The sequence below is a fragment of the Anticarsia gemmatalis genome, chromosome 23, assembly GCF_050436995.1.
Source record: "Anticarsia gemmatalis isolate Benzon Research Colony breed Stoneville strain chromosome 23, ilAntGemm2 primary, whole genome shotgun sequence".
Taxonomy (NCBI): Eukaryota; Metazoa; Arthropoda; class Insecta; order Lepidoptera; family Erebidae; genus Anticarsia; species Anticarsia gemmatalis.
Window position 1 is genome coordinate 5,489,402 of NC_134767.1, and position 27,991 is coordinate 5,517,392.

Below are 27,991 nucleotides of genomic sequence, written 5' to 3' on the forward strand. Positions count from 1 at the left end.
AGCAATGAGTTAGACTACTCATTTACAAGTTACAATTAAGCCGGCTACTTTAAACGGAGTATTTACTGAACTGGTTAACGTTACCATTACATCACTATACTTACAAAGGCCAATAAATCAAGGCACCAAAAACAGAGCAACAAAAACTCCCAACTTGTCTCACAAAGTATTAGCTGAAGGGTCGCCTACAACAAGGCATTGTAGGAATATTGGCAATAACCTCTCGTGGATAATTGAGTGGTGCGCCCTCGGATCCCATTAAGGGATCTGTCAAGATACGTAGTCGATAATCGTCTAGGCGCGTCTCTATTTCTCCATCTTACTTGTGGACATGAAACTAGCGGGTGTGTGACCTTTATTTTTGCTTATTTTGTAACAAAAAAGGGTCACATTATGTATTTTGTAGCGAAACTAACACCTTCTATGCAGAATGGAATCTGACCGCGGAGATAGGCTACAGTGGAAAACTATGGGGGAGGATTGATGGATGGTCTTGTCTGGTGACTGCGTTGATTGGCCGAATGTATTACTGTTACCCAATTGACTCTAGACTGTCACCAATAAACCATTTTGGTGCATGTCATATTCTAACAAGAGCAAGTAGGTAAGCATGGTGAAATGTCTCCCAAAATATTAAAGCAGTCGCATTTACAAAGTAATGTAGGAGTTAGAATTTGAACACGACAATTACGAATCTTCGTTCGATTACACCAACTCGCTTCTAGACCTGCGGGTTCACTTGATATAACTTTGAAAAAATCCTTTGTCTGTAAGAAAAATAACCGCCTCTCTTCAAATGTACAATCGCTTATTCTAAAGCTCGAAGCCCTACAACCTAACACATTGGAATACAAAGGCAATAATATCTAATTACACATTGAATTTAATTACATGAAATAGCAATAACAATGCATTACTTTGTAAGTGTTGTCTCCTACTTTGAACCCCACGTCGTTGAAACAATATTGTATGGGATAATGCCATCAATAGACATTAACAAACCAATATCTCCATGACACAATTACTTTATTTTAGAAATACATAGGAATATTACAAAAATATAGTTAGATCTTGCATTCTAAGGCTCTTTACTTATTGTCAGACTATGATATAATTGCGAAAATATGTGAGGATGTGAAGTGAGAAGGAAGCTATTGAAAAAAACATTTTAAATAATTACAAAAATAAAAAACAACAACCGACTGGTTTATAATAAAGCCATATTTACAGTCTGGCAATACATGATATCGGGCAACACGCAGTCAATTTTAAATCACTATTTATTTTAAAACAGAATCCAATAACACGAACATCATTCTACCTTCCCAAAACAGGCAAGTCACAAGCCGCTTATAACATTTCGATAGCAAAAAACCGCGATAAATCATTTCACAAACCTGGTCTCGCAATAAGCCGTCGATAAATAAAAAAACAGAAAAAAGCTATTTATTGAAACAGGGCAAATAAATTAAAGAACAAAAGCCTAGCAGGTTTTAATTCGTTTGATCCGTTTTCCCGCAGTACAAAGTGAAAAAGCCAAAATTGCTACTAGCAACTGAATGCCGACAGTAACGTTCAATACGTTTTTAATTAAAAACTGTAAGATACACCGTAAACAAGGGAATAATTAGGATATGAATAGAAAGAACGTAATAAAGCTTTGATTTTTAATTACACTTAATTGGTCAAAGGGAGTGTGAGTGTTAATTATAGACTACTATCGGAAAACGTTGCTTTTATGGAAAAAACCTTGAATAGAGGTTTTATTAAAAACTGTTTTATAAAATCATAATAGTAACGAGCTTTTTTAAGTACGATCTCTCTATGATTAGGCAACGGGCCTTCTAATTAATTAATTAAGTTCAAACTTTGAGATGATTGTGGATTTTCCTATTATTTCAACAAGTAGATTTTTTGCTGTTGACATAAAAATTTACAATGTATTTCAAAATTAGCATTAGTTAATTTACGATGGAAAACTTTATTACTAAGAAAATAAGCTAATATTTTTTAAATAAACATAGGTCTATCGCCTATGTTATCTATAAAATACCCATTGTTCAGCAAAATAGGCTATATAAGGTAACGATATCTGTACAAAAAAATTGCGTTTTGTACAAAAATTACAATATACAGAATGTCAAAAAATATTAAGTACAACCGAAAATACCATGCTATATCACCGCCAATGTTTTACCGATCATTTACTGCACCAAGTTTGCTCATCATACAAGACAAGACATGAGTAATTAACATACCATTAGACAAGCACCTTAGATCTTGAAGGAAAACGACTAAGCTTCAGCGTCTTAATACGGTAATTAATTGCAGCAAAATTTGTACGTGGCGTGTGAATTAGTAGTGCCATCAATCAACATTACTAGTTAAAACAAGACCTGATGGATTGGGACATAGTGGTAAGAAGACTGGCCAACAAATTAAGAATCTGTGACAAAACGGTAGAGCCTAAACGCCTCTGTAGCGCGATTCTTTATATTCGGTAGTAATGAGTATCGACAGTTTGACAATTAAAATGTACAGCATAAAAGTTCTTATGGCGCCCGCTAGAGGCACTGATCAGATCTTCACTCCAAAAAATTATCGATAGTTAGACAGTTGTCGATACTAGATAGTATAAGAGAATCGCGTTATACAGGAGCGCGATTCTCGCGCGTAAGTACATGAGATGCGTTAATGCGTTAGCTTTCGTGCATTAGACTCGAAGGCGATCTCGGTTTGTTTTGATGTTTGAATCATATAAAGAGAAATTAGGAAGAACTTGAGAAAGATAGGCCTTTGCTCAAAAGTGAGACACATAAAGGACCATATAAAAAGTATGTATGATTAGTATCATATATCAGGAAAAAATAAACGCGATCGCACACTCGGGTAGGTAGCGCTTTTATCAGTTGACGTAATTCCCATATGATATTAAATTTTATTAATACTAATAACGGATGCAAAAAATCGACTAACTAGTCATGTCACATGTCACACTAATATCAATTACGGAACTAGGAAATTCACAATAAAGAGACTATCATTGTTTATTCTAATAAAACTAAATAATAATTATATCGAGAGCTTGACTCAAATAGTACCAAACAAAAGTTTTGCATGGTCACCATTTGGTCACCCTAAAATTTCCGGTATTTCAAAGAGCATACACACTGGGCGTAGTTTTCTGCAGATATAAATTAGTTTTTGAATCTTGTATGCTAATAGCAATAAACTCTTAAGCCTGTACACCAAGTGCTTTGACTGAAAGAATAGACGAAAATGCTACGCAAGAAATTATAATAATATGCTTTTACTTTTAGTCGAACAAGAAGCAAGGTAGCACTAAACGTGCCACAGGAATATATGTTTTACAACAAGGTCTGAATTAACTATTTATAAGTACAAAATTCATCAATCATGTACTTATGTATGAGTTTCATTCAATCCACATAACAAAGTGAGTGCCAAAATTCGTTCAATGTAAATACCCTCTTAAGGTTGTACATAACTTCAGGCTGTATGTCGCACCAAAGTGTTTACAAAGGCATCGCTTTCCGAACACACATTTATAACAATTCGTGGATGATTAATGTTTACGAAATTGATATTTAATTGCTGGTAAACATCGTGTATCGCGACGGTGGCGCCGCGTTGCGGTGTTTAATGACGTAATTTATGACGACCGACACTCGTATTAATGGAGCCCTTCGATTCAAGCGCTACGAGTCTTGAGAATAAATACCGCATACAATAAGAAACTAACACTTTATAATAGGAATTATTGGCGAATAATTCATGGTGAATTAATCTGTCTAAATCATCTATATAAATTAAAATGAATCACTGAAATGTATGTACGCACGTAACTTTTCAACAACAAAACCGAATTGGAAAATTTCTTGTAACATATTTATAACTGTCGGGACAAGGTTTAGATCAACAACAACAAAGGTGGGATCGATGGGATCAAAATTCCTACGTGAATGGAATCAACGGGATAAAATTGTACTAAGGACGATAGGAATGGCCCTTAACCAAACATCACTAATCATCATTTATCGCTTTTATTCATTCACAGCATTGTATTTATTTCAAAGAATACAATAAAGTTTTGCTTTAACAATACACAATAATATTCACAAAATATATACTAACTCAAAAAGTTTAATAGTATAACAATACTCAATAATTCACAGAACATATTTTGAGTTTAGTAATACACATTTAAAACAATATATTGCAACCACCAATCAAATCAAAACTTCCTAACCTGTTCTTAATTTCTCCCTCGACCTAAAATTCATCCAAGCGTCAGATCTCAAGTGGTCTAGTTATAAATATTTAACGATCGGCTTAGAAGGTGTTTTATGAGTGACGCTAATTGCACCACTCACTTAACACCGGATTTGTTCCGAGTGATGTTTACTAGGAGTATTAATTAGTACTTCAGCAAATTGATGAGGTTTTTTTCTATTGGTGTGTTAGAAGCAGATTTATAGTGTCTTTTAAAGAAGATTGTTAAGACATACTCTTTAATTTTTTAATCCGTATAAATAGAATGGGATGTGACTCTATTTCACTCTATCTTTTACGTTGTTAACCAAAAGTTAAAGTGACCTTTTCGATAATATTTGAGATAGAATAGTTTGTGTAAAAATATAGACATAATGCAGTTTATTGTTATTTTTGTGAAAACCGTTTTCATTGTTCAATAGATATGTACTTATGTGACTACGACTTTTGTTAATTAACGGTCTACAGAAGAATTGTCCAAATTAAATTTGTCATGGACAACTAAAGGAATGTGATAAAGCTTATTTGATTACGTATACTTGTGCGTTTTATCAAAATGCTCCATGGGGAAATAATGAAAACTCATTTTATTAACACTCCAGTTAAAAAAATCTTTATATTCTCTCATAACCCTTTTCAACATTTTGCATGAAATCACATAATAAAGATTGATCAGAAAATCTCACGTGTACTCAAAAGGTCGTATTTATTAATTAAACGATGGAATAATAACAGTAGGAAAAAAGCAATGGCATTAATAAAATGCGGATAAATTTACACAGTTTGCACCGTCGGAGAAGACAGGGAGAAAAAGCTGATTGAATCCCAAATTGCAGTCTACTGTCACCTTTACACTGAACGACTGAACGACCAATGTTTTCAATACTTCTGCTAATGTATTTTTTCTTATCTTTATATAAAGCCCAATTCTAATATAGGCCTCTCCTCTAAAATCCTCTTAGTAAATTGTATGCTAGTTTCATTGAAGACTTACAGCCTTTATAGTGATCTTCGGCCAATCTTTCATCGTTAGTCGGTTATTGCTTTGGTTCAGGTTCAGTCTCCACGTTAAGCTTACATATGAATATGTTGTTGAGCTGTTGAATACAGCTAAGCAATCAATTACATAATTATTTTTATGATAACGAGTTCCAAGGAAACAACTAACTATGTTTTGTCACTTTTGTCAATCCTTTTCAATGACGCAAGATTTATTCATAGTGCAGAAGAAAGAAATATGTTTGGTACGGTTAAGGCAGACTTTAACCATACAGTAAAGTTTTATCACTATTATAACTGAAAAAAAAGGTCTTGACACTGAAAATCGTACAGTATAAAAGGTATTTTGAAGCAAGTAACAAGCCAAGTACGTTAGCACCACACAATTTGCATTTCGCAAAGACTCTCCGAGTCTCGAGTCTCGACGGATCGGAACCTTGGAAACATTCCAGTTCTTGTTATGAACGTTTGATGGTAATTTAGTAATGACTCGTGTCCTCGGGCTTATACACTTGAACAAAACTATACAGAAAATTTAATAGAAACTTGCTGTGAAACTGTGTTACTCACGACCCACTGGACAAATTTGAACACGAGTATAAGTAAAAACGTCTTCTACGATTGGAAAAGTCGCATAACGGACGGTGAATCACAATAATTTTACTTGTTTAGTACAGAATGTAGACGCTACAAAAATAATTTACCTAAATAAGTGTATTTCAAAAAGACGACGAATAAGCAGTGCTAAGTTTAATGTTATAATTTAGAAGCATTTTAAACGAATAATAATTATTTTTACAAATTAATGTGCATAACTATTAATAGGTAAGTAGAGATTTTAATTTGCGTTATTTACAAGACTATTCCGGCAAAAAACATTCAATTCCAAGTTAGTCATTAGAGATCTGAGGTTAAAATCCCCAGGAAAGAGTAAAAAAACACTATATTAAAATGAACAAATCCTTTGCAACACGGAACAACAATGTAACAAAGCTAAACTACAAAGCAAAGGGCAGTAGGATAAGCCAGCTATAAATAATAGTATTTTGTTGTAATATTAGTTACACCGACTTTATCAAGCGTCCGGCTGATAAGAGAAATGTCGCATCCTGTACGTTGATATTCAAACCGGTAGGTTTATTTTTATGCAGATATTCGATCGATTTATTATAAAAGTTGTTGAAATATTTTTTGTTGTATTTTTAACACAATATTGTCTCAGTGTAATAAGCGATATTTTCGCCAAGGAATGCATTCAGGATGAAAACCACACCAATAAATGCAATGAACTATACCAAAGAAACTGACCTCGCTAGAACTGTTTTAAGAAATTCTAAAATTCATTACACTTCGAAAGCGTAGGAATAAAAGGCGATTGGGTAGTAGTAAATTTTAATGATATTTGTGTCCAAGAGAGGAGACACCAAGAGTTGGAAGAAAAAAGGACAACAATCTACAATTGGGAAACATTTTAATTTAAATTTGCTCATGGAAAGCATGCGCCACAGAGGTAGTTAAACATACAATAATGGAATATTTCCACACCATGCGTTACTTTTTAAAGCTTTGTGATCTGTGTTTATCTCAGAGTTTAAACCTATCATTTGTATTCAGGAAACAGTAGATAATGCAACATATTTTAATACAATTGCGCTATCGTTTGTGGCTCATTATCATCGCAGAGTTCTCCCATAAGTCAGTTTAGTTTTGTGTTTGGTGCTAAACGTACGGAATTTGAATAGTTCAAGTGAAAATGTTTAGAACTTTATTTTTTGTTGTGGTTTTCTTGTTCGTGAATTGTGATGCTGGGAATAATAGCTTCGTTTTTACTAATGAAAGTAAGTTTTAAATACAATGCAAATTATTATTACTTTAATAAGTCCTCAAAATAATATTTTGTAGATCAAAAGTTTAACTTTAAGGTCATAGATTTGACTGACCCGTTTTTTTTACTCGTGGCTGTCCCACTGCTGGGTAGGGATCTCCCTCCCGAATTTTGAATTTTTTGACAAAAGGTTTTGAGTTGGCCGCGCTGGCCAAGTCTATGTAGCAGCTTTTTATGCACTTTTAAAAGCAGCTGTCCAAGGTGTAGGTGTCCAAATATATTTCCAAAAAGTACGGGACCGATCATTTGGTTCATCCCAAAAAATTATCAAAAGTAACCAAGTACAACGATGCAATGTTCAACTTTGTTGTATATCAGCCACAAACTCTAGCACAACAATTAGAATTAACACTATTATTTTACAGTGGCTCAATCCTGCAAAGAACACATATGTAGGAACGGCTACCTCTACAACACAATCTACAGTGTGGACAGTGAAGAGTTGACGGAGATCAGAAAAGACTCCGACGGTGATGTAGTCTTCGAAATGCACATAGCTATACAAGCTATGAGTAATGGACATATTTTACTGTCACCGGTTGCGAAACCTGGGTATAGTGATCCTGTGTATGAAATTGGTGAGTTTTTTAAACTAAAAATGGTTCTGTAATTTTGATGTATTTGGTAAACTGTAGCTACGTCAAGTGGTGGCATTGAAACCCCAAATTAATAAAATGATGAATGTTCTCCTCGCCGATATTCATCTGCCAGTTCCATCATTATTGAAAAGTGCCAACTGCTCCAAACTTTGTAGTGTCCGAGTATGTGCACAAAACACAGATGCGCTCTCTATTTCTCACTCTGATAGCCCGGTAGAACGGGTCCGACGTTACAACCAGTGAGATGTCGGTCGCAAAACCGACTGCTTTACGGAGGTCCTGCTTTTGAACTCTAAAACAGTAAAATTATAGAGTATATTTTTGGCCTAAAGCAACAATGACTATTCCACAGTGGTTGGTGGCGGAGGGAACAAATTCACGGAACTAAGACGACACTTGAAGCGAGACGCTAGAACATCCGTTAAAACACCAAACATATTGTCCACATTTGAGCTCAGAGGATTCTACATCAGGATTGTTCAAGGTAAATATAATATCATACAATCAATACGAGATGAACGCAATTATGCACTATTTACTTTCGACATCTATGTTGCGCTTTGGGGCTCTGGCAAATAAAAAAAATAAACCAATCGATGGTGGATCGGAAACTGCAATAGCAAGAGCTCAGATGAAACACCCCACAGGCACCCAAAATGAACCAGAACAAGTAGAGCCCATTCACATTAGCGTTGGTCGATCCTACGGGTTTGACGAAAGCATGCAGAGCGCTTATACTGTGAAAACGCGTCTCAGGTGTGGCGTCGTCGCTGCTGGACGCAACGCTAGAATAGAGGAGCTACTAAAGATTTTCAAGATCTATTTTTGTTGTATTAAAATATATTTTCTTACAGAGCACATAATAGAATTCGGGAGAGAAGGTGATGTACTTCCTCTAATGTCATATATGGACATAGATCCTCTTGATATTAAGTACTTCGGTTTTGCTGCGTGGGCTGGTGTCGAAGCCAAATTCTTATATGACTGTCCTGTGCCGTCCAAAAATGGTAAAAGTAAGTAATCACTTCTAGCAAAAGTAAAAGATCTGAATATGAATGTCTTGGTTTTTTATATAATTTGGGATTTAAGATGGTATTCTTTGGGTTCATCTCGCCATAATAGATTCTTTCATCTGGTTCGATGAGTATTTTATTTTATAGTTAGAGCAAGTGATCATTATTTCTAATACACACATAACTTCGAAAAGTCATTGGTGTGTTGCCTCGGATTCGAACCTGCGACCACTTGCGTGGGAGGTGCCAACTTAAACCACTCGGCTATCACTGCTGATACACCAACCAACATTACATTCTAGTGATTACTGACAAAAACAATTTTCATACCTAAAATTCGCTTCTCATTTGCAGCGACACCTAACTCCAAAGAAATAGAACCGCTACTCTCTCCATCAGAGCAGCTGAAGAAGGAAATGCTGAAACACAGGCTTCCCTGGATCCCTCCGAGGCCTACAGTGGACGTGGAACTGGGGGTAAAGATCACCAGCGTTAAGTACGACGCGTTTCAGTCCAAACTTATTACTGGAATGTCTGTTGTAATTGTAAGTATCTTCTGAGCTATAAAGGTACAGGACCAAACGGCTCAAAATGAATATTGTAATAAAATGATGGCAGCTGCATGTACATATGTCGCAAAAACGCACCATTCCCCGCTTTACTTGATCGTCGTGGTCGCCATCATCGAGTGTCACAGATTCTCACAGTACACATGATAATGTAAGCTCATTGTCGAGTACTGTGTACGGGTCTACGAGTCGTCTTTAAGAAACCTTTTATTCCACTCTGGAGTAAAACCACCGACTAGTTGTTAACAACATTTACACCCTCTTAAAAACTATCTTGAAATGTTAGTATGGAGTAACATGGATATTTTTTGTCTTTGTTTTAGAGTTGGAAAGACGATAACGTAGCGTGGTATCCTCCTAAATACAACGGAACAACAAATATTAAGCTGCGTCAAGGTCAAATATGGAGACCTAAATTCTACGTTTACAAGTAAGTATGACTCTTATGAAAGTTTTTCAGAAATATCATGTGACACAGTTTTTTATAGCTTATTATCGAACGGGAAGTTTTTCGCAATTTAAAAGTTATCCTTGCACTTAATGCAGGTTAGTCGATTTGAGCTGAAGACCTTTTGGCTCTTATTTTGAGCACTTACTTATATCTCCGTTAGCATAAACTTGGACTAAGGCTTTTGTATATAGCCTCAGTATTTTTTTTCTGACACCAAAAACGTTGAACAGGAACTCAGGAATCAATACAAAACAGATTGGTAAATTCTGATTAAAATCTCTCATTTTGAATTACGAAGTGTTGTTGTTTAACGAATCGTTGACGTCCGATATCTTGATTATCTCGCAGTTCGATTTCCCACGACCCAACGATTTCATCGCCTCATGAATAAACCATGAATAAATAATTATTTCATATACCTTTGTGTCGTTCGCATCGGCGATTATTCGCTTTCTTTCTTGCGGTCTTTACTCTGATGTTTGAATTATTCAAACTGCTCGAAATATGATCAGTATATTTTTATCACAGTCTGGGTTGAATAAAGGACTTCGGTTAGTGATTGTTTGATGGTCTAATTATTACAAACAAATTAACAAATACCTTTAAAATGCTTTTGTATTCAGCGCCATTTCAGTGTTTTTAGTGCAGACAGATTTCAAAACTTTCTTCTTCCTCTATGTCTCTCGCTCTATGTATGTCGCTGGCTCGATACTCAACCGCTATTGGCTACCGAAGAAGAGGTATCGAGAAATTTTGTTTGATACATACATACACACTACAGTTCTTTTTCATGTAGTTCGATTATTGACTTTTATTTTGGATTTCCTTAATTCTATGAAAAAGGTTTATGTTTTAGTGCTGATGATCAAACAATGTTCGACGCAAGGAGTTCCGAGCTGATCTCCATGGTACACAGTGGAGAAGCGACGCTACATTTTCAAACTAAAGTCTATACTTGGTGCGTCGATGCTCCACCTGGCTTCAGCGCGTAAGAATAATTTGTTTTTTTTTTTCTCTTCTACGATGACAACAGAAAACATGATGCCATCAAAAACATTCTGTAAAAACCTCAAGTCTCGCCGTAAAAAATTGTGAGATCAATATAATACCAAGTCGATTAATCTATTGAGTCTCTACTTAAAGGACCTTTTGTCTTAAGTTATTACGTATGTTATTATCATGCCAATTAAAAAAAAACACCTTTAAAACAAATAGATCGACCTGGCCATCGCATGATTTGATTAGTTAATGCTCCTGAAATGTTAATGGCGAATTTGTGTTTTCTTGCGATGACCAAGTCGATCTATATGTTTTAAAGGTTTTTTTTTATTGGCATGATAATAACATACGTAATAACTTAAGACAGAAGGGTTTTTTAAGTAGAGACTAAATAGATTATTCGACTTGGTATTATATTGATCTCACAATTTTTTACGGCGAGACTTGAGGTTTTTACAGAATGTTTTTGATGGCATCTCACTTCTTTTTGTAAAGCGAACATAAGTCCAATTTGTATGGAAAGACGTTTTTTTTTCATAATTCAACATATTTTCCTATGGGAACGTAGTTCAGTTTCATGGGCTAAACACCCTTACCCACCCTATACCCCCTCCCGTTATGGCTCATATAGTAGGTACCTATTTACATCTATTTATTTTATTTTCTACAGTAATAATAATTTATTAACTGCAAATGTAACCTTGTAATCTTATACATTTATATGGGATTACAAAGTTATTGTTGCAGTTGGTGTATTTAGAAAACTGGACCGAAATTAGAAAATATTAAATTTTTCCCATGATTAAAACACTAAACCCTATTTGTATTCTAAATTTTAAGCTTCTAAGTCTGCTAGAAGTACCTTAGACTTTTGATGATCGGTGAGTCAGTGAGTCAGTGAGTCAGTGAATCAGTGAGTGACAAAATTCAAAATTTTAACAAGTTGTCATTCTTAAACTACTGGTTCAAATCGACTGAAATTTTAAATATACAGTGTTTATACAATGACTGATTAGTTGCTGAAAATCCAGGCTTCTTGTTTTATCCACAACGAAATTATAGGGGTGTCAAAAATAGCCCGAATTGCTTCGAGAAAAGGATGTTACGGCCGTGCCGCTTTTTTTTTTGCTCGACTTGCGGGGGCACTTCCGTGCCCCCAGATGATCAAATGGAATTCAACAATGATCATTTCGTATTTTCTATGGTTATACAAGCTTTATAGCTTTCAATGCAATTTATGATATTCAAAGTGACTTTTAATAAATGATAAGCTTAGCTTTTTTGTTCCTTCGCTATTCACTAGAAATGCTAATCAGTTTTGAATAAACTAACAGGGAGTTTCGTCGAAATTTTTATCACTCTTTTCGCGAAAATCAACCTTCGATAAGTAAAATTACCATTATTACTTCATACAGATGGCCCCATGACGAGTATCAGTGCACTATAGTCATTCAGCCTTGGGAGGTACATGATAAAATAGCACTCACTATCCTGGACCCAGAAGACAGTAAGATGGCTCTAGTAAGTAAATAGTAAATGTATTAATGTCTTAGGTATATAATACCATCTGGATAACTAAATAGCATGCTTTTTCCTTAAAGAGTAGATATCTAACAATTATTAAAGCTAAGGTTATAAAGTAGTGAAATGCATAGTTGATCAAAATATACGGAAAACGTTTACACGAAATTGTATTAAAAATGAATGTCCCTCGTTCTTCAGAAAAAAAAACAATGTCTTAGATTTTATTACTAAATCTCTGTATTCAACAGAAGATGGCAATAGGCTCGCTCTATAACAGAAAACGAAAAGTATATTTCTGCAAGTGGATGTAATACATCTCTGCCCCACTGTTCAACAAAATACCACTGTTATGTTATGTTCACACAATTTTGCGACAAAGTATTTCCTTATTTTGAATGCGTAAAATTACCTTCACGCTCTAGATGGCATAAAATTCCTCTTCATTCACCAGTAAATTAGGAGCTTATGTATTTTTTTCCTTAGAATTCGGTGAGCTTCTTATTTTGTGGGGTTAGTTTCTTTTTGAATCAACCTTTGCAGAGACAGAGCAAGGTATTTTTGGAAAGATTTTGTTATCCGACTTATGTCTTACTGTCTTTTCTTCTTAATACTTTTCCAAAATAACTGTGAAATTTCTTTTTAAACTAATGCAATGAACCTACAATGTTGTTTTCATAAAAAATCTGGTATTTGAAACAAATTAGACACGTGGCAACGTGCCGAGCCAAGGTTTCTACTTTTATTATACGCGTTTTTAACGGTTTTCAGCGATATAATATACCTGATTTTAAATTATTGAGCTTCTGGCACTATACTAACGAAAATTACAGCATTGCATAAGCGACTGAAAATAAATCCCAACATAATATTACAAAGTAACGGGTCTTAAACGCGATTGAAAATTAAAGGTTGGAGTACCTTATTATTTTGTTCACCCGACGTTTCGATCGAATTACACCGACCATGGTCACGGGCTGTCTGATGTGGCGATCGATGTATGTACGATTATGTGTACAAGTCGCGAGAGTTTAAAATCGTTAAAAACCCAACATATACAATCTTTAGTTCGCAGACATAGACAACGAAGTGAAGAGTGACTGGGAGTCTACGACGAAACAAGTGGTAATAGAACACGAGTTATGGAACCAGGTTTATGGGATCGGTGACAACATGACGCATATGAGTGATAGACTCATTATCAATGTGGAAGTCAGCAGGAAAGCCACGCCGTATAATGTTGTGTTTTATACTCCTTTGTTAGGTAAGAAAGTGACGTTACTGTAGCATTAGTTAGGTATTTTACAATAAAAACGCCTGTTACAAAAAGTTAAGTCCCTTGGAGACAGATTGGGATGCAAAGTCATAGCCAAACAATGACATGAAAATGTTTTCAGCAATCAGTTTATAAGTATTGTCTCAAACAAAACTTCCTAACTTACTTACTTAACGTGATTATTGTCTCCTGTTATTATTTTTGCTAGTTCTAGTTAGGGGCGTCAGCTGATTGACCAGAATTCTATACTTATTCATGATATCCTATTGTTTCAGTTCTAGTAATGTTCGTTCTCCTCTCCTTCTGGAGTGAGCCTCTGAACATCAACAGGGTCTGGTTCTTGAACGGCTGCACCATCGTCATCTGCATGGGACTCTGTTACGTTGACTATCTGATACCTTGTCACACTATGCCTTCTATATGTGAGTACTAATTACCATGTTTCAAATTTCGGAGATACAAAGCACGTTATGGTAAAAACGTACATAAAATTTTTCTTCACAGGGATTTTTTGTAAAAGGACATCTAAGCAACTGTCTACCTATGAAATTACCTTGTTTTACGCATCTTAACTAACCTATGAGTGCACCTTATTGTGAACTCCTCTACTCCTTTTATAATTCATTTTTACATACTCAGGTATTTAAGGAACTATTTGACAATTTCGACAAATAAATGTATGTAAAATCGTGCTTAACCTCAATAATTTTCTTTTTTTTTTCAGTGGTATTATACATAGTCGTATTAGGAGGTGTAGTATTGGCCACGTTCGTCCAACTTCTGCTGATGTCCACACTAATAGAAACGGTTTGTGGTACTAATGGCATGCAGAAGGTATTCACAACACATTTACTGAGATTGGTGTGCTGCTTACCTAGTTTTACGGTAAGTTTTATACCTACTATTTGTTATGCTCTTTCACTTCTGCTATTTCACTATTGAGTCCTTTACCTGTGTCTCTATAAAAAGGCACGACAATCTATTTAAAACTGTTATTGTTTCCGGTTTGACTCAAATCGGTCAAGCGATTTGTCTATTTGATCAATTAATTCTTAGGCGAATATATACTTTGGTCGTAAATGAAATAACTTGGCTTCTCATTTCTACATTACTCTGTGCATGAAAAAGCACTAATCAGTGTGGACAGTGTATTATGTCTGATGTGGCGGCACCCAAAGGGATAAAATTAGCAGTTATTGTTTAAATAAAAAATAAAAAATCTAAGCATATTTTTAAGTCTTATAAAAATGACAAAAGTTGTGTTTCCAGACTGCAATCAACGGTGGCTACACTCTACAAGAAGAAGAAGAACCAGCTACAACGAGAGGAGAAGACGTAGAAGAGATGGAGAGTGAGAAACAAAAAGCGTACGGCGACAAGAGAGAATTAGCAGAAGTTGTCGATAAACTCATGTTTGTGATATACACTGTTACTTTTGTTGCGATGCTGATTGCGCATTTTTAGTATAATTTTACTTTTAATAATAAAGTGATTTTGAGTGTGATTATTTCAAGTGTTTATTTATAAGTTCTGAAGTACTGTATAGTGAAGAATTTTTTATGTCAACAATTTTTTGTTGGTCCAAATGCTTATACCAAGGCCAGGCTATCAGTTAAGTTGTTGAGTGTGGGTGCAGGTCACGGATGCTACTGAGAAAGTTTCGTATCCGCAACTGAAATAAAAACTTAATGACTCCTAAAATAACATAAAAACACGAAATTATACTAAAAAAGACAATCTGATTCCAGTTGAAAAAGCCAATGCCGATAAAAAGAAATGCTTGTTATTTAAAACATTTTTCTTTGAGAAATTGAGACATCCAAGCATTCCAACAGAAATATACGAAAGCTGAACATGAATTAATAAACAAATGACGTCGTAAACGTGTGTAAACCCACCGCACAAGTTTACGAGCCATAAACAGAAATATCAAAGCAGATTTACGACAACTTGTACGTAAATATAATTGTTTGGTGGCAAACAAACAACGGCTTAAACAACGAACTTTCATGTATTGGAATGTATAGAAATAAGTACTTGTTGCGATTAGAAAATGATTTATGGGTTCCGCAAAAGTATTACTAAATCTAAAAATTATATAACCTAAGTGGTAAGGGATTTCGATTACGTAACAAACAAATAATACCCGAATCTTCTTTAATATTGGTAAACCAGTATAATTCAAATAAATTTATAAAGTTAACCCATTTATGTCCCACTGCTGAGCAAGGGTCTCCTCCCGTAACGAGGTAGAGATTTCAACAAGTGCGGGTTGAAGCTTTTCATGCCCTCAAGAACTATTCTAAAGATCTCTCTGGCATGTGAGAATGTATTACGGAGAATTCTTTAATATTTGATTCCTGAATGTAGTAAAGCGTTCATGGGTTTTATTAATTTCTATTTTAAATAAAGTAAAGGTCGTCTATGCGGCCAGTACTTGGTAATAAACTTATCCTTAAAATACAAATTTATCATCCATATAGTTATTTAGTTAATATAAACTACGGAACTCTAATAAATGTGTATAGAATAAGACAGCAATAAATCTTTATGACGAAGCATTTATGTTTAGAAATGTTTCACGTCCTCTGCTAAATATCATTCTTGTTTCGTAAATAAAATAAAGACGACCATAAAAGCTATGTTTTAAACAGAAATAAATACTTGCTGTAAATTTTTATTCACATTACTGTCATTAATGTTATTGGATGGATAATTGCGAAATAATTTTCCACAGGTATGAGGATAAAAAAAAGGAAACTGTTTATAAAGCATTTTTCAATCACCAGGCGTAAAGAGACAAGTTAAGGAAGAAATTATACTAACTACTAGTTTCGGAGTTATGTAACTTTAACTGTACTCATAATTAACTACCAAAAAATCTTGGTTGAAACTATGAGTTCTTGAAGTATGAGTTTTTTTTAAATTATGAGTTCTGGTTATTGCTTACTAATGTCGCTTTTAATGATGAATTTCTAGGAACTAAATAATGAAAGTCTACACTTCGAGATTATTAAGAAAATTAAGGAAAATTGAGTTTAAAACGCACAATCGTAAAGTGACTGTCCCGCTTTTCAAAAGCTCCTTACAATTGTTAAGAAAGACGTCACACGCCTCCAATCTTGAGAGTAATGAATTAATAATTGTTTTCCAACTCGACGAGACGTTAAGTATTTATTTTGATAAGCACCTGTTACTTATTCAAGTTATTCAAAGAAATAAGTTGTAAAGTTATTGCTATGTGAGGGTTTAGCTGTAATATGAAATGAAAGAAACCTGAATGTTGTTTTGTTGTGGTTTATTAACTGCGTGAATACTTTTAAAATTCAATGCTAAAAGTAAAATGCCTCATCATAGAACAGTGTTTAAATCTACAACTAGTTATCAAGAAGTTTTGTGTATAGATCTTATCAGCGCCTCTAGCGGGCCCCGTAGGAACTATTTTTTTGTCACATTACAAATGTCAAACTCTCGATATTGCTTACCAACTGTAGAGAATCGCTACAGTTTCTATACATCTGCAACTCGGCTAAGTTACCTTTGTCCTTCCCCGTAAGAATCTATCGCCTTTTCTAGTTTTTTTAACAGCAACAAGGACTGAACAGGAACATAAATATAATTAAGCAGCAAACTTTACAGAAAAACCCATTTATAGCGCAACTTGCTATTGTTTAGTCTTAATTTATATGTCCAAAACCATAGCTTTTGCAATCAAAATCCAAAAATCCCAAACTACACTTCACAATACGAAACGCCGGAATCTAAATCGCTACAAATTCACAAAGCCAATCCCCAAGCCATACAAAGCAAGGGTCATGGAACAACGAAACAAATATCAAAGTAAAAACATTTGTAACAAAACTTTCCATTCAATCTTCCTACCTGACACGAGGCTTCGTATTGCTCCATCAAAAAAAGGAGCAAATATCAAAAAACCAGAAATAAAAAAAATTACGCGTCAAATAAATTTCAAAACTACTCGTCGACGCCCAAAACAATTTCAATATTCAACGGCAGGAGGGGTACTACGATTTGAATGACGAGTTTAAATCATTCTTTACTATTCCTGTTTGTGGTAAAGATAATATAATATCGTTAAATGGACAGTCCCATCTGCTGCTGGCGGGAAGAAAAAGCTTATCATATTGTTCGAACATAAATAAATTCTTTTAACTAGGCTAGGTGATTGTCCCTGAACGGCTACTACTGCTATCGTCGAGAACTTGCCGAAAAATTTAATTATGAGTAGGTATTATTACGTCCGTTACGTACTCTACAAGTAAAGTTTATCACCGCTCTTTGAACCAGCAACGAAAATGGTGTCTGTGACTCGTGGGTATGTGGGCGAACCAAAAAGTTGCTTTTCCGTCATAGTATCAACTCACGATCACGCAAAAAAAGTGATATAAAATCGAAAACCAATGGTACAAAACGGTTTGTTAGCATCAATTGAGGTGTAGCGAGCATGAAACATCTAACGATTTCGCACAGATCACTGCTGGCACGTGATTACATGCGTTTTAAAATACTGCCTCACAATACTCACCGATTGCAACTTCACTCTACCGTTTAGCTAAATGCAAATTGGTAATTACTGCAATTTCACCGCTTTTCATGACATTTCTGTTTTGATGCTGAACACTTTACGCTGGATAGTTTTTGTTCATAACATTCTGTTTGAAAAAAGGTGTTTTGCAATTTGTATTCTCTACGATATGATTTATGTTTCTCAAGAATCAGGATTATATTTTTGAAGGACTGGCTTCCTACGGTTTTCTTAGCTTGCTTAAGTTGTAACGTTCAACCAGGTATATTTAATTTTGTTGTTTTCGATTATTGTTAACCAATACTATCAAAAAAAATACAAAAAAATTGAGAAACGTCGAAGGACGTAGGCACTCCTGCGAATCAATCAATCACTGGAAATTACTGTAATTAGCATCAAATATATACCTGCACATGTTACTAATAAGTTTTATCAGTCTCATCTTATTTTGTCACCTTGATAACGAATCTTAATCATATCCAATGTGCATATAATTAGATGTTATCATAACAACGCATTGTGATTATTAAATCATTGATCTACGTAACGAACATACGCGAAAATTGTTTTACCAAAATACCTATAACTGATAAATTTACAAACAAACAACAACCGTTTATTAAATACGTTTATTCTATTATTATATTCGTATCTAGTAAAACCAATTACTCCGCTTGGCGATGTCTCATCACTACCGAAAACTTTATATAAAAACTTAATGATTTCCAATAGTAAAAAAATCCGTTACGAATAAGAAAGGTCAAAGAATATGGGAAGACAGGAAACATAGAAGCAAGTTCAGTTATAAAAAGTTTTATTCTTTTGGCACAAGTAAGTTTACATCAATAGGAACAACTGCGCAACAACTTGAAATTGGCAAAGTATTTAAAATTACGACGAGTGCAACGGAATTGCTATAAAAGGAACAGACACACTTCAAAGTCAATATCGGGACAAAGAACTTTGAAATCCACACGAAATCCATTTAGCCGTTACCACAGTGGTCCTAGATAGGAAAAAAATACATGGCCAGCCGTACATAGGCCGAAAAAGCGCACATGTGGTATAGGGACATTTTTTCGACTTTTATTTGAACGGCCGGCCGTCGGCCTCGCTAAATTATTACCGCAATGTTTTTCCAAATAAAACTAGACATACCCTCACATAAAAGCCTTGTATGGCTTTAAAAATTCAATTTTCCCTCGCAATTCGCAAGGATTCGGTCTGTTTGGATTTCAGTAATCAATTTCACGGCTCAAAATGCTTGTAAACAATCAAGTGGTGGATGAAAGTATAATGCGCTTCAACTTATCGAAATAATGAGAATTTAAAAATGTAGTTCTGGCGGGGATTTTTTTTCTTTTCTGCGGAGAAACGAAAATACGAGGCTGGCTTTTTGTTCTTTATTGCACTCTCGCGTCGTGTTTTGTTTCTGTTTTTTTATTAGATTACAAGGACGGCCTTTTTATGCAGCTTTGTATTTTGGTGAGTATCATGGTATACAATTATTTTGGATCCGTGAGGCTTGGTTCGGGAATTTAAGCAATTGATGCAATATGTCATTTAAAATGTAGAATCTGAAATGTTTTCTTTTTTTAAACAGACTAGGTTTACCACCAAAAATAATACTAAAACATATTACAACAGGACTTTCTTACTCACGGTAGAAATAATAAAAACATAGAATAACGTGTTACATCGTTTTTATTAAAATAATCAGACCAGTTTTTTTTTATTAAACCAAATTACATTGTACCAAATATGAGTAGTTACAGATCAAATCGTTTTGACTCCAGTATAAGTTTGCCGGACACTGAAACTTCTTTGGTACTAGAGCTCCTTTACTATCTCTAATACACCGATAGAAAGATGTACAGTCTTGTGGATTATATGCAAAACCTTCCAACTGGCAGACAAACTGTGTTGATGCTGCAAAGAAAACGAATTAGATTTATTATTTTTTAGAATCTTGTTACAATATGTGTTTCCAAATAATTTTATATAAATCCATAGCAAATAAAATGAGACTTAAACATGTGACACCACAAACCTGTAAAAAGTAATGGCACTGTTGATGAATGACTGAAATGAGTGAGTAAAGTAAAAAGTTGTGCCGACAAAGTAAGCATAAAGTAAGCACATGACAATGATAGTGACCGGGAAGACAAACATGAGATAAAGAATGAAAATGAAAAAGGCGTTACTTTCAAATATTAAGCAATGGAACATTGAAATGTGCTACGTATTATAAGCATAAATAAATGAAACTAAAACATTGATGATCTTACCTGTAAAAGAATATGTTAGTAAAAAAAGTGTTAGATTAAAAATCCTTTGTTAATTGTTAGTTAAGCTATTTCTGCAACGTGCCTGCGTGCAAAAGTAACATTTTAGTAGATATTAAAATCAATATATTCCACCACCACTATTATATAAATTCATAGTCAAAAGGCCAGGTCTATACTGGACCACCCACCTACGATACGCGATTCACGCAACCGGAGCTAAGAGCTTGCATTGCAAGCCCATTTATGAGAAGATACGTCAAATCTAGCGCAACTTTGGATAGGATTTCAATCAGAAACGACGATCCGGGCTAAAGCTGAATCATCTAGTGTAGACTAGGCAAATAAACCTTCTCAATCACTACATAGTATAAAATAAAGTCACCCATTTTGTCTGTAGTCCCTTCGTATGCATAAAACTTTAAAACTACGCAACGGATTTTGATGCGGTTTTCACTAATAGAAAGAGTATTTTCTCCGACAGGTTTTTATATATAATTGAAATACATTGAAACTATATTAGCTGAGTTATAGCGATTTATGTCCAAGAAGTCAGAAAAAAAATCTAATTGAAGATTGCATTTGTGCGTGCGCCGCTTATACCGTTGGATACAAGTAAGAACAATGTATAGCAAAAACATTGGTCTTTATTAGTTCTACAAAAAAGTCCGCGATGACATATATCCAGCTTTTTTATTTAAGTCACAAAAACTACTTTTCTGTATTAAAAAAACATTTAATTCGTTGGGTGATGTTTAACTGGTGATATAACCAATAATACATATATCCTTATCAAAATAAGTAAGTTCATCATCACGAGCATTTAATTTAGATTATTTTTGCAGTTTACAGTGTGTTATTTAGACATATAGTTTAGGAGATATCACGATATTAGTATTGCGGCACGGTACGGGCCGGCCGCGGCGGCGGGGGCAGCGTCCCTATATATTATATATATGTTACTGTAAAAGCCCGAACGGTGGTAAATCCTAAGATTTTCCGGTATAACCTAAGATTTACCAACTCGCAATGGTAAAAGTCCGAACAATTCTTTTCTTTCGAACTTTTACCTATATTCACTTGATGATGTCGAGATGTCGCCGGAGCCCCGCTACGCGGGGCTCCTCCTTCTGGGTGGTTAAAAAAAATAACCACGAAGGCTAAGGTGGGAGCTTTGCTTCGCTCGCTCCCACCTTAGCCTTCTAACCTAACCTACCCATGTCGCTTTGCCCAAAACTCCTTCTTTATAAGTATGTCACAGTATATAGTTATACCGTGAAATAGTTATAAACATAGTTATGAAGAAGGATTTTTTTATATATCGTAACATAGTTTTTAAACTCTGGCTTGTTCGGACTTTTACCATTGAGAGTTGGTAAATCTTAGGTTTTACCGGAAAATCTTAGGATTTACCACAGTTCGGGCTTTTACAGTAACATATATATATATTATAAAGCTGAAGAGTTTGTTTGTTTGTTTGTTTGAACGCGCTAATCTCGGGAACTACTGGTCCGATTGGAAAAATTCTTTCAGTGTTAGATAGCCCATTTATCGAGGAAGGCTATAGGCTATACATCATCACGCTACGACATATAGGAGCAGAGTACCAGTAAAAAATGTTACAAAAACGGGGAAAATTATGATTCTCTTATGTGACGCAAGCGAAGTTGCGCGGGTCAGCTAGTAATAATTAATTACCTGTTGGATTAGGAGCTGAAGTACTTGTACTGATAACAGGAGAAGCTGTAGGTTTTGTATTTGCGCCTTCCTCTGTCTCATCAGTTGCATTATTTGGAGTAGCATTACCTTTAAGTGCGTTGTTAATTGCTTTTAGTAAAGGATTTGCTCCTTGACCACAAACACCGTGGAAATCATCAGTCTCTATACTCCAGACCATCATTTTGTTTATTCCTAGTGACTTGGCGTAGTTAATTTTAATGGCAATAGAGTTAGCATCATCGTATGATACCCAATAGTTATCTTTAAAGGCGTAAGGTACTTTGGCTGAGTTGTCAAAGCGTTTGTTCCATGTTTCTGTGGTCATTTTGTAGCAAAACTGAAAAAGATGGATTATTTTTAGCACATTACGTAATAGGTAATTTAACGCAACAATCAAGTACTTAATTATCATCAAGAGATGTGATACTGATTTGCGATAACGAATATATAATTGTTTGTTAACTCATTGTTGATACATTAACTTATCTAAAGGTTTTTATAGTGTCATAACAAATCGTCAATGACACAATAGATGAGTTTTACGGAACTTGCGGCAAGAATCACAACGCTCTCTGTACATAGTTATTGTAATTGTAAACTTTAGGTCACGACAAGATAGCTCATTTTAAGGATATTAAAGTTATCACGATAATATGTATTTTATAAGTAAGTGCAGGGGAAATTATGTTTATTGTGTATTAAAAGCAAATAATCCAAACCAAGGTTTTATAAAATAGAAGGGTGATACCCTTCTATTTTATAACGTGACCCAAGATACAAGATTTTATACTTAATTCAGTCCACTTTGTATTGCATGTTACCTACACAAGAAACAAACTAAATACACGAAACACTCTTGATTACACATCAAAGGTAATATTCCACTCTTGACACGAAATACCAAAATTTAATTTAAAGACATCTGCAGCTTCTCCGACAAAGTTTCTCAAACTCAGTGTCAGTTGTTCTTAAGATAACTTAAATATAACTTGGGTGTGTTGCCTTACAACTTTCGTCTTTGTTCATTAATGGAGGAAGCACATTATAGTATTGTAGTGTGGAGTACAAGTGTTGCTTCGGAGTTTCCAGTTATGGTAATAAAATATACTGAAGACGTGTGCACTGTGCTGTGGCTTTACTTTAGTGTTTGTTATTTTCTCTCTTCCTTCCTTGTTCTTAGACAACGTAATGTCGAAGTAATTTAGAACTTCCAAAACTTCGTTTTAGAACTACGGTTCTGGGGAAAATAGTCTGGTTTGTTTTCGACTTGGTATATTTTCTGATTTTTTTATTTACCTTCAGTATTAACGTACAGTTACTGTTGGTCATCAACTCATGAACGCCTCTAACAGTTTTTGATTTTAAAAAATCCGACTTCAAATAATTGCTACACTCTAGTTTCTGTGTAAACATCATACCCCAAAATGGACACTATAATGTTTCGCTTTTTACAAAGTTAACAAATTTATTTTTTATATATCGTAAGTTTATCTTTCGAGAACAGTCCGTCTCTTTTGGTGTTAGAAGTAAAGGTTGAATGAAAACTTACTTCATTATATCCCATGAACCCAGCTTCATTAGTATAAGGTCCTGCTGGGCCGGCTCCAGTGGAGGGAGCTCTCACACCGTTGTTATTAGGATCAGCCAAAGTAAATGTTCGAGCGTAAAATGGAATGCCTAAGGCTATTTTTTCCGGTGGACAGCCTGAAAATAACGACAGGATTAAAAATCTAAAATAAAAATTCTCGTCTAAATTAATGGTATCTATTTTTAAATAATCCCTTTTATAGCGAGGGTTTGATTGATCCGTTATTTCCTTGTAAATGAAAAGAATTATTTTTTAGAGAGGATAACAAGGAAATATTTCTGTGATAGGGACGACGTACAAAAATAAAAAACCAATTAATAAAACATGCTGTCTGAAAGAAACTGATATTTTATATGAATTATTTCAAAATATCGCTCAGATTTGGGCTAAGTGAGTAAAATTCAGAATATCTTGAATTTCAAAAAATAAGTTGTGATTCAAAAGTAGCTCTACGGATCCATGTTTACATGTGTAATTGCTACATAATAATATCAACAGCACACGGGGAGTACTTGAAAAAACCTCTCCCTTATGCCAAACCATCATTTCCATGTACCATAGTTTCTAACTAATTATATTCTTACCTGCACTTATCCAGTATTGCAAAGCTAATTCAACTGTGTAGTTGTCTTCTTCCCGACCATTGTAACCTTCTCCTTTGTGTAGGGGAGAATTATGACCAGTAAACGAATCCCAGGATCCAGCCATGTCGTACGACATTATGTTTACTATGTCTAAGTACCTAAAATAAACGTCAATCAATCAACACAACATAATTGGAATTAAATTTAACTATTTCAGATAATATGGAGATGTGAGGTGACCTCTATCAACTCTTCGTCTAAAACACAAGTAATTTTTTTTTTCCATTTCTGCAGCTATTACTGCTTTTAATGATAGTCAAAAGTCACATGGAGACCTTCAAAACCTCCAAGTCATTTAGTCATAACAAAGTCTTGATCATAAAAAACCCCTGCTAATATTATAAATGCGTTTGTCTTCTTCATGCTTAAACTAATAGACTAATTTGGATGAAATTAGTAGAAGGAAGGAATTTAAGAAAAGGAAAAGGATTTATGGACCGTTTTTATATGCGGGTACCCATATAACCATAGTCCACATAGACGGATTCGCGGACAAGAAAAAATATTTTAGTACTATTTAGACGCCAACTACTTACCTCGAAATAGCAGGAACATCATAAGACAACACCGCTTTATCCTCAACAGCGGCAACAGCAGCACTTAAAATGAATCTATGTTTGTCAAACGCTTCTCTCAATTCTCTCAACAATTTGGTAAAGTTATCGATGTCTGCCGGGCCGTGGACCGAGTCCCTTCGGTTAGGGTACTCCCAGTCAACGTCGAGGCCGTCGAAACCGTGGGTAGAGAGCATAGTTATAGCACTGTCGATGAAGTTCTTTCTTAGAGAAGCGTCTGCTGCCATCTGAAATTATTGAAGCGGGTTATTAAAATATATTTAAGCTTATGGCCGTTTTCATTAACTAATCTGAATTAGACCCGTTATTTTGTATTTTATTAAAGAAAGATTACAGTGACGGTAACCTCTGCAGCCGGTACTCTCGAGCATCGAGATTTTGACATTTAAAATGACCCGCAAAAATAGTACCTGCGGCGCCCGCTAGAGGCGTTGATTCAGATATTCATACAAAATCTCTCGACAGCTTGCCGTTTGTCGACATTCGATAGTAGAAATCGCGCTACAGAATGCAGCCGAGACAAGGGAAGAAAATATTATTCAACAATCGGAAAACATTTTTTTTATTATGGTACAGTTAATTATATAGTTTTTTTGTGTGTAAATAAATAGCATTATAAAACTCTATTCAACAGTTCAGTTACGATTTAAAACCGTAGAGCAAACCACTAACAGATTGAAATTCCCAGTTCATTCCTTCTGACCGGATAAGAATGTTCATCAAACTTAAATCCATTATCAGTTGAAAGAAAACTTACCTTAGAATACTTGGCGGATCCCTCATTCCAACCACCGACCGCTAGAAGTGTTTTTAAGCTTGGATTTTTCTCTTTCAAAGCATTGAATTTTCCGTAGTTATCTAAAATTGAAATTGTGATTTTAGTCTGATTGTAAGGACTTATTTATTGAGAGTGAGCTCTTGCCTTGACAGAAACACATCGAATCAAAAATAAATAACCGAACTTGTGACCAAAATGGATTTTTTATTAAGAAGTAGTATTGCCTATTTTCTGCTCATACGAAGTAGAGAAATTGGAACTATTGCACGATTTAAAGGTATAAAAATTTCTTAATAAAATCTTTATCATTGCAAAAATCATAATATTCTATATCAACCTCTAATAAGTTGACTTTCACTGTTATTTGTAAGCTCCCGCGCTAAAAATTACTTTTGTATATAATTGTTTCATGGAATCGAACGGCCGGAATCGAACGCACATACTCGCAACGCAATGATAGTGATGCAAATTTAAATATAAATTTTCCCGGCATAAGTCATTGGAAAAAAATGTGGGAGGCCTTTGCCCAGCAGTCGGACAATACAGGTTAATAAAAAAAAGTCATTGGACTTACTTCTTCCCCAATTATCAGGTAAATCCAACCACGGATCTAAAGCAATAACAGTCCCTTGCTCGTTTATTCCGGCGAAGGAGTAAATCAAATGGGTGCACGCGAGAGGATCTATATTTTCCACATCATACTTGCCGTCTCCAGGACGATACGTGGCCCATGACCCGTAGTAACAGATGACTGCATCTAAGAAAAACAAATATTAAGTGTTAAATTCTGCCCGCGACTGTTTGCAGTTTTTACGTAAAAGAGTAACAAACATACATCTATCAATCCTCACAAACTTTGGATTTGTAAAATAACGATTTCTTCGGAGCGAAAGCGTTTCAATTAATTGTATAATTTGTGCTAGGGTGATTAGATAATAAGAGGCAAACGAATGAATGTAAGAGCTAATCTTTAAAACGGCTGCTTAATTTGAACGTTCGATCTTAAATTGTAATAGATATAATAATATCATACTTCTTAAAACGTAAGCAAAACATCTATCAATCCATCATATTTGTAATTAAATACTTATTTAGTCATCTCTTCGAAGACAATCTATTATATAAACTTTATAAACAGTCAATAAAACGCGGGATCACAATAAAATTAGGTTTATACTCGAAATTGAACTGTCCGTTGCAATACAGTTTAGTGATGGATAAATTCTATTAAATATGAGGTCTGAGTTACTACAAAAATATTTTATATATCGATTTCAAATTTAAATTCGTTTTATCAGTTATCATAAACATGACGTGTTTAGAAAGAGAAATATGGGTAATGGATATCTATACTAATAACTTAAAACTTAAGAATTTATGTGTTTGAACACGCTAATGTCAAGAACTACTTGGTCGAAATGCAAAAATATTTTTGAGTTAAATAGTTCATTTATTAAGTGTGGCTACAGATTGTCTTCGAGGCTAATAGAAGTGAATAAGTTAAAAAAAAAGTGTTTACACGGGAAAACTAAAGTCCAAGTGGACGGAGACGTGGCCAGCCGCAATCAAGCTATCGTTCTTACGTTAGAATATTGTTGCAAATATCTTTTTTCTCACTATACAAAATTAATGTTTTATCAAGTGAGACGAAACAGGAATACAAAATAAAACGAGGCGAAACAAGAATTTTATGGAATGCGGGACGAAAATCTGAGACGAAACAGGAACAAATCGGCCTCTATTGACAATTCGTCACAATAGAAAAGTTGTAAACATTTTATTTACGCATATTACTTTATTACACATAGGCAACAAATCCTACGCGTTTTGCTAATCTGTTTAACACAAGATTGGGCCCAAAGATTCACTGTACTAGAGGTACATTCAAACCAAACAAAAATAGTGACACTCACTTTCACCGCACATAGCAAAACCTATTACCAATGTCACAAACACAAAAAGTATAGTCCTCATTTTAATACAATTCCAACAACTTCATAACAACTAATAAACACAATTTTTCTGTTCCATTACTTTATAAAGAGTTCGTTATCTCGAGTATTTAGTATCAGATATGTATTGCTTATCACTGATTGTTATATTGTTATAAAAGTTTGTTAGTCGGTCTTTTACAACTATCTTATTATACATATTACTATATCTCTTGAAGCAATCTCTGCCTGATTTGATTTTTGGATGTATGGATTTTTCTCGATGTTCTTTGCGTGTGGTAGGTGTGGGGTTGATAAAG

The 27,991-nt window shown here is 34.7% G+C and overlaps 2 protein-coding genes across 3 annotated transcripts; one reads left to right on the top strand and one right to left on the bottom strand.

Annotated features, from left to right (window-relative positions):
- Positions 1-6,977: 6,977 nt before the first annotated feature.
- Positions 6,978-15,112, top strand: NtR (neuronal acetylcholine receptor subunit NtR). The gene is made up of 12 exons (XM_076129949.1): positions 6,978-7,130; positions 7,543-7,755; positions 8,129-8,260; positions 8,631-8,789; positions 9,144-9,334; positions 9,682-9,788; positions 10,666-10,797; positions 12,224-12,329; positions 13,398-13,593; positions 13,881-14,027; positions 14,330-14,490; positions 14,875-15,112. Exons 1-12 carry the CDS (start codon positions 7,046-7,048, stop codon positions 15,067-15,069), a joined length of 1,824 nt encoding a protein of 607 aa, XP_075986064.1. The 5' UTR covers positions 6,978-7,045; the 3' UTR covers positions 15,070-15,112.
- A 4,725-nt stretch (positions 15,113-19,837) lies between these two features.
- LOC142983221 (acidic mammalian chitinase-like) lies at positions 19,838-27,783 on the bottom strand. 2 transcript variants are annotated; one of them, XM_076130123.1, is made up of 9 exons: positions 27,654-27,783; positions 26,315-26,497; positions 25,720-25,820; positions 24,924-25,189; positions 24,328-24,485; positions 23,705-23,859; positions 22,135-22,492; positions 20,440-20,521; positions 19,961-20,080 (listed from the first exon to the last, which is right to left on the bottom strand). In XM_076130123.1, exons 1-8 carry the CDS (start codon positions 27,712-27,714, stop codon positions 20,505-20,507), a joined length of 1,299 nt encoding a protein of 432 aa, XP_075986238.1. In that variant the 5' UTR covers positions 27,715-27,783; the 3' UTR covers positions 19,961-20,080; positions 20,440-20,504. The 2 variants fall into 2 exon arrangements, with proteins under 2 accessions (XP_075986237.1, XP_075986238.1); XM_076130122.1 differs by lacking the exon at positions 20,440-20,521 and having other exon boundaries at positions 19,838-20,080.
- Between the last annotated feature and the right edge of the window lie 208 nt (positions 27,784-27,991).

Coding starts and splice junctions, on each gene's coding strand:
- LOC142983221 (XM_076130122.1), bottom strand. CDS start 27,714: ATGAGGACTATACTTTTTGTGTTTGTGACATTGGTAATAGGTTTTGCT. Junction 25,190..25,719: donor GATCCGCCAAGTATTCTAAG/GTAAGTTTTCTT, acceptor CAATAATTTCAG/ATGGCAGCAGACGCTTCTCT. Junction 22,493..23,704: donor GGTTCATGGGATATAATGAA/GTAAGTTTTCAT, acceptor CATCTTTTTCAG/TTTTGCTACAAAATGACCAC.
- NtR (XM_076129949.1), top strand. CDS start 7,046: ATGTTTAGAACTTTATTTTTTGTTGTGGTTTTCTTGTTCGTGAATTGT. Junction 7,756..8,128: donor TGATCCTGTGTATGAAATTG/GTGAGTTTTTTA, acceptor ACTATTCCACAG/TGGTTGGTGGCGGAGGGAAC. Junction 8,261..8,630: donor CTACATCAGGATTGTTCAAG/GTAAATATAATA, acceptor ATTTTCTTACAG/AGCACATAATAGAATTCGGG.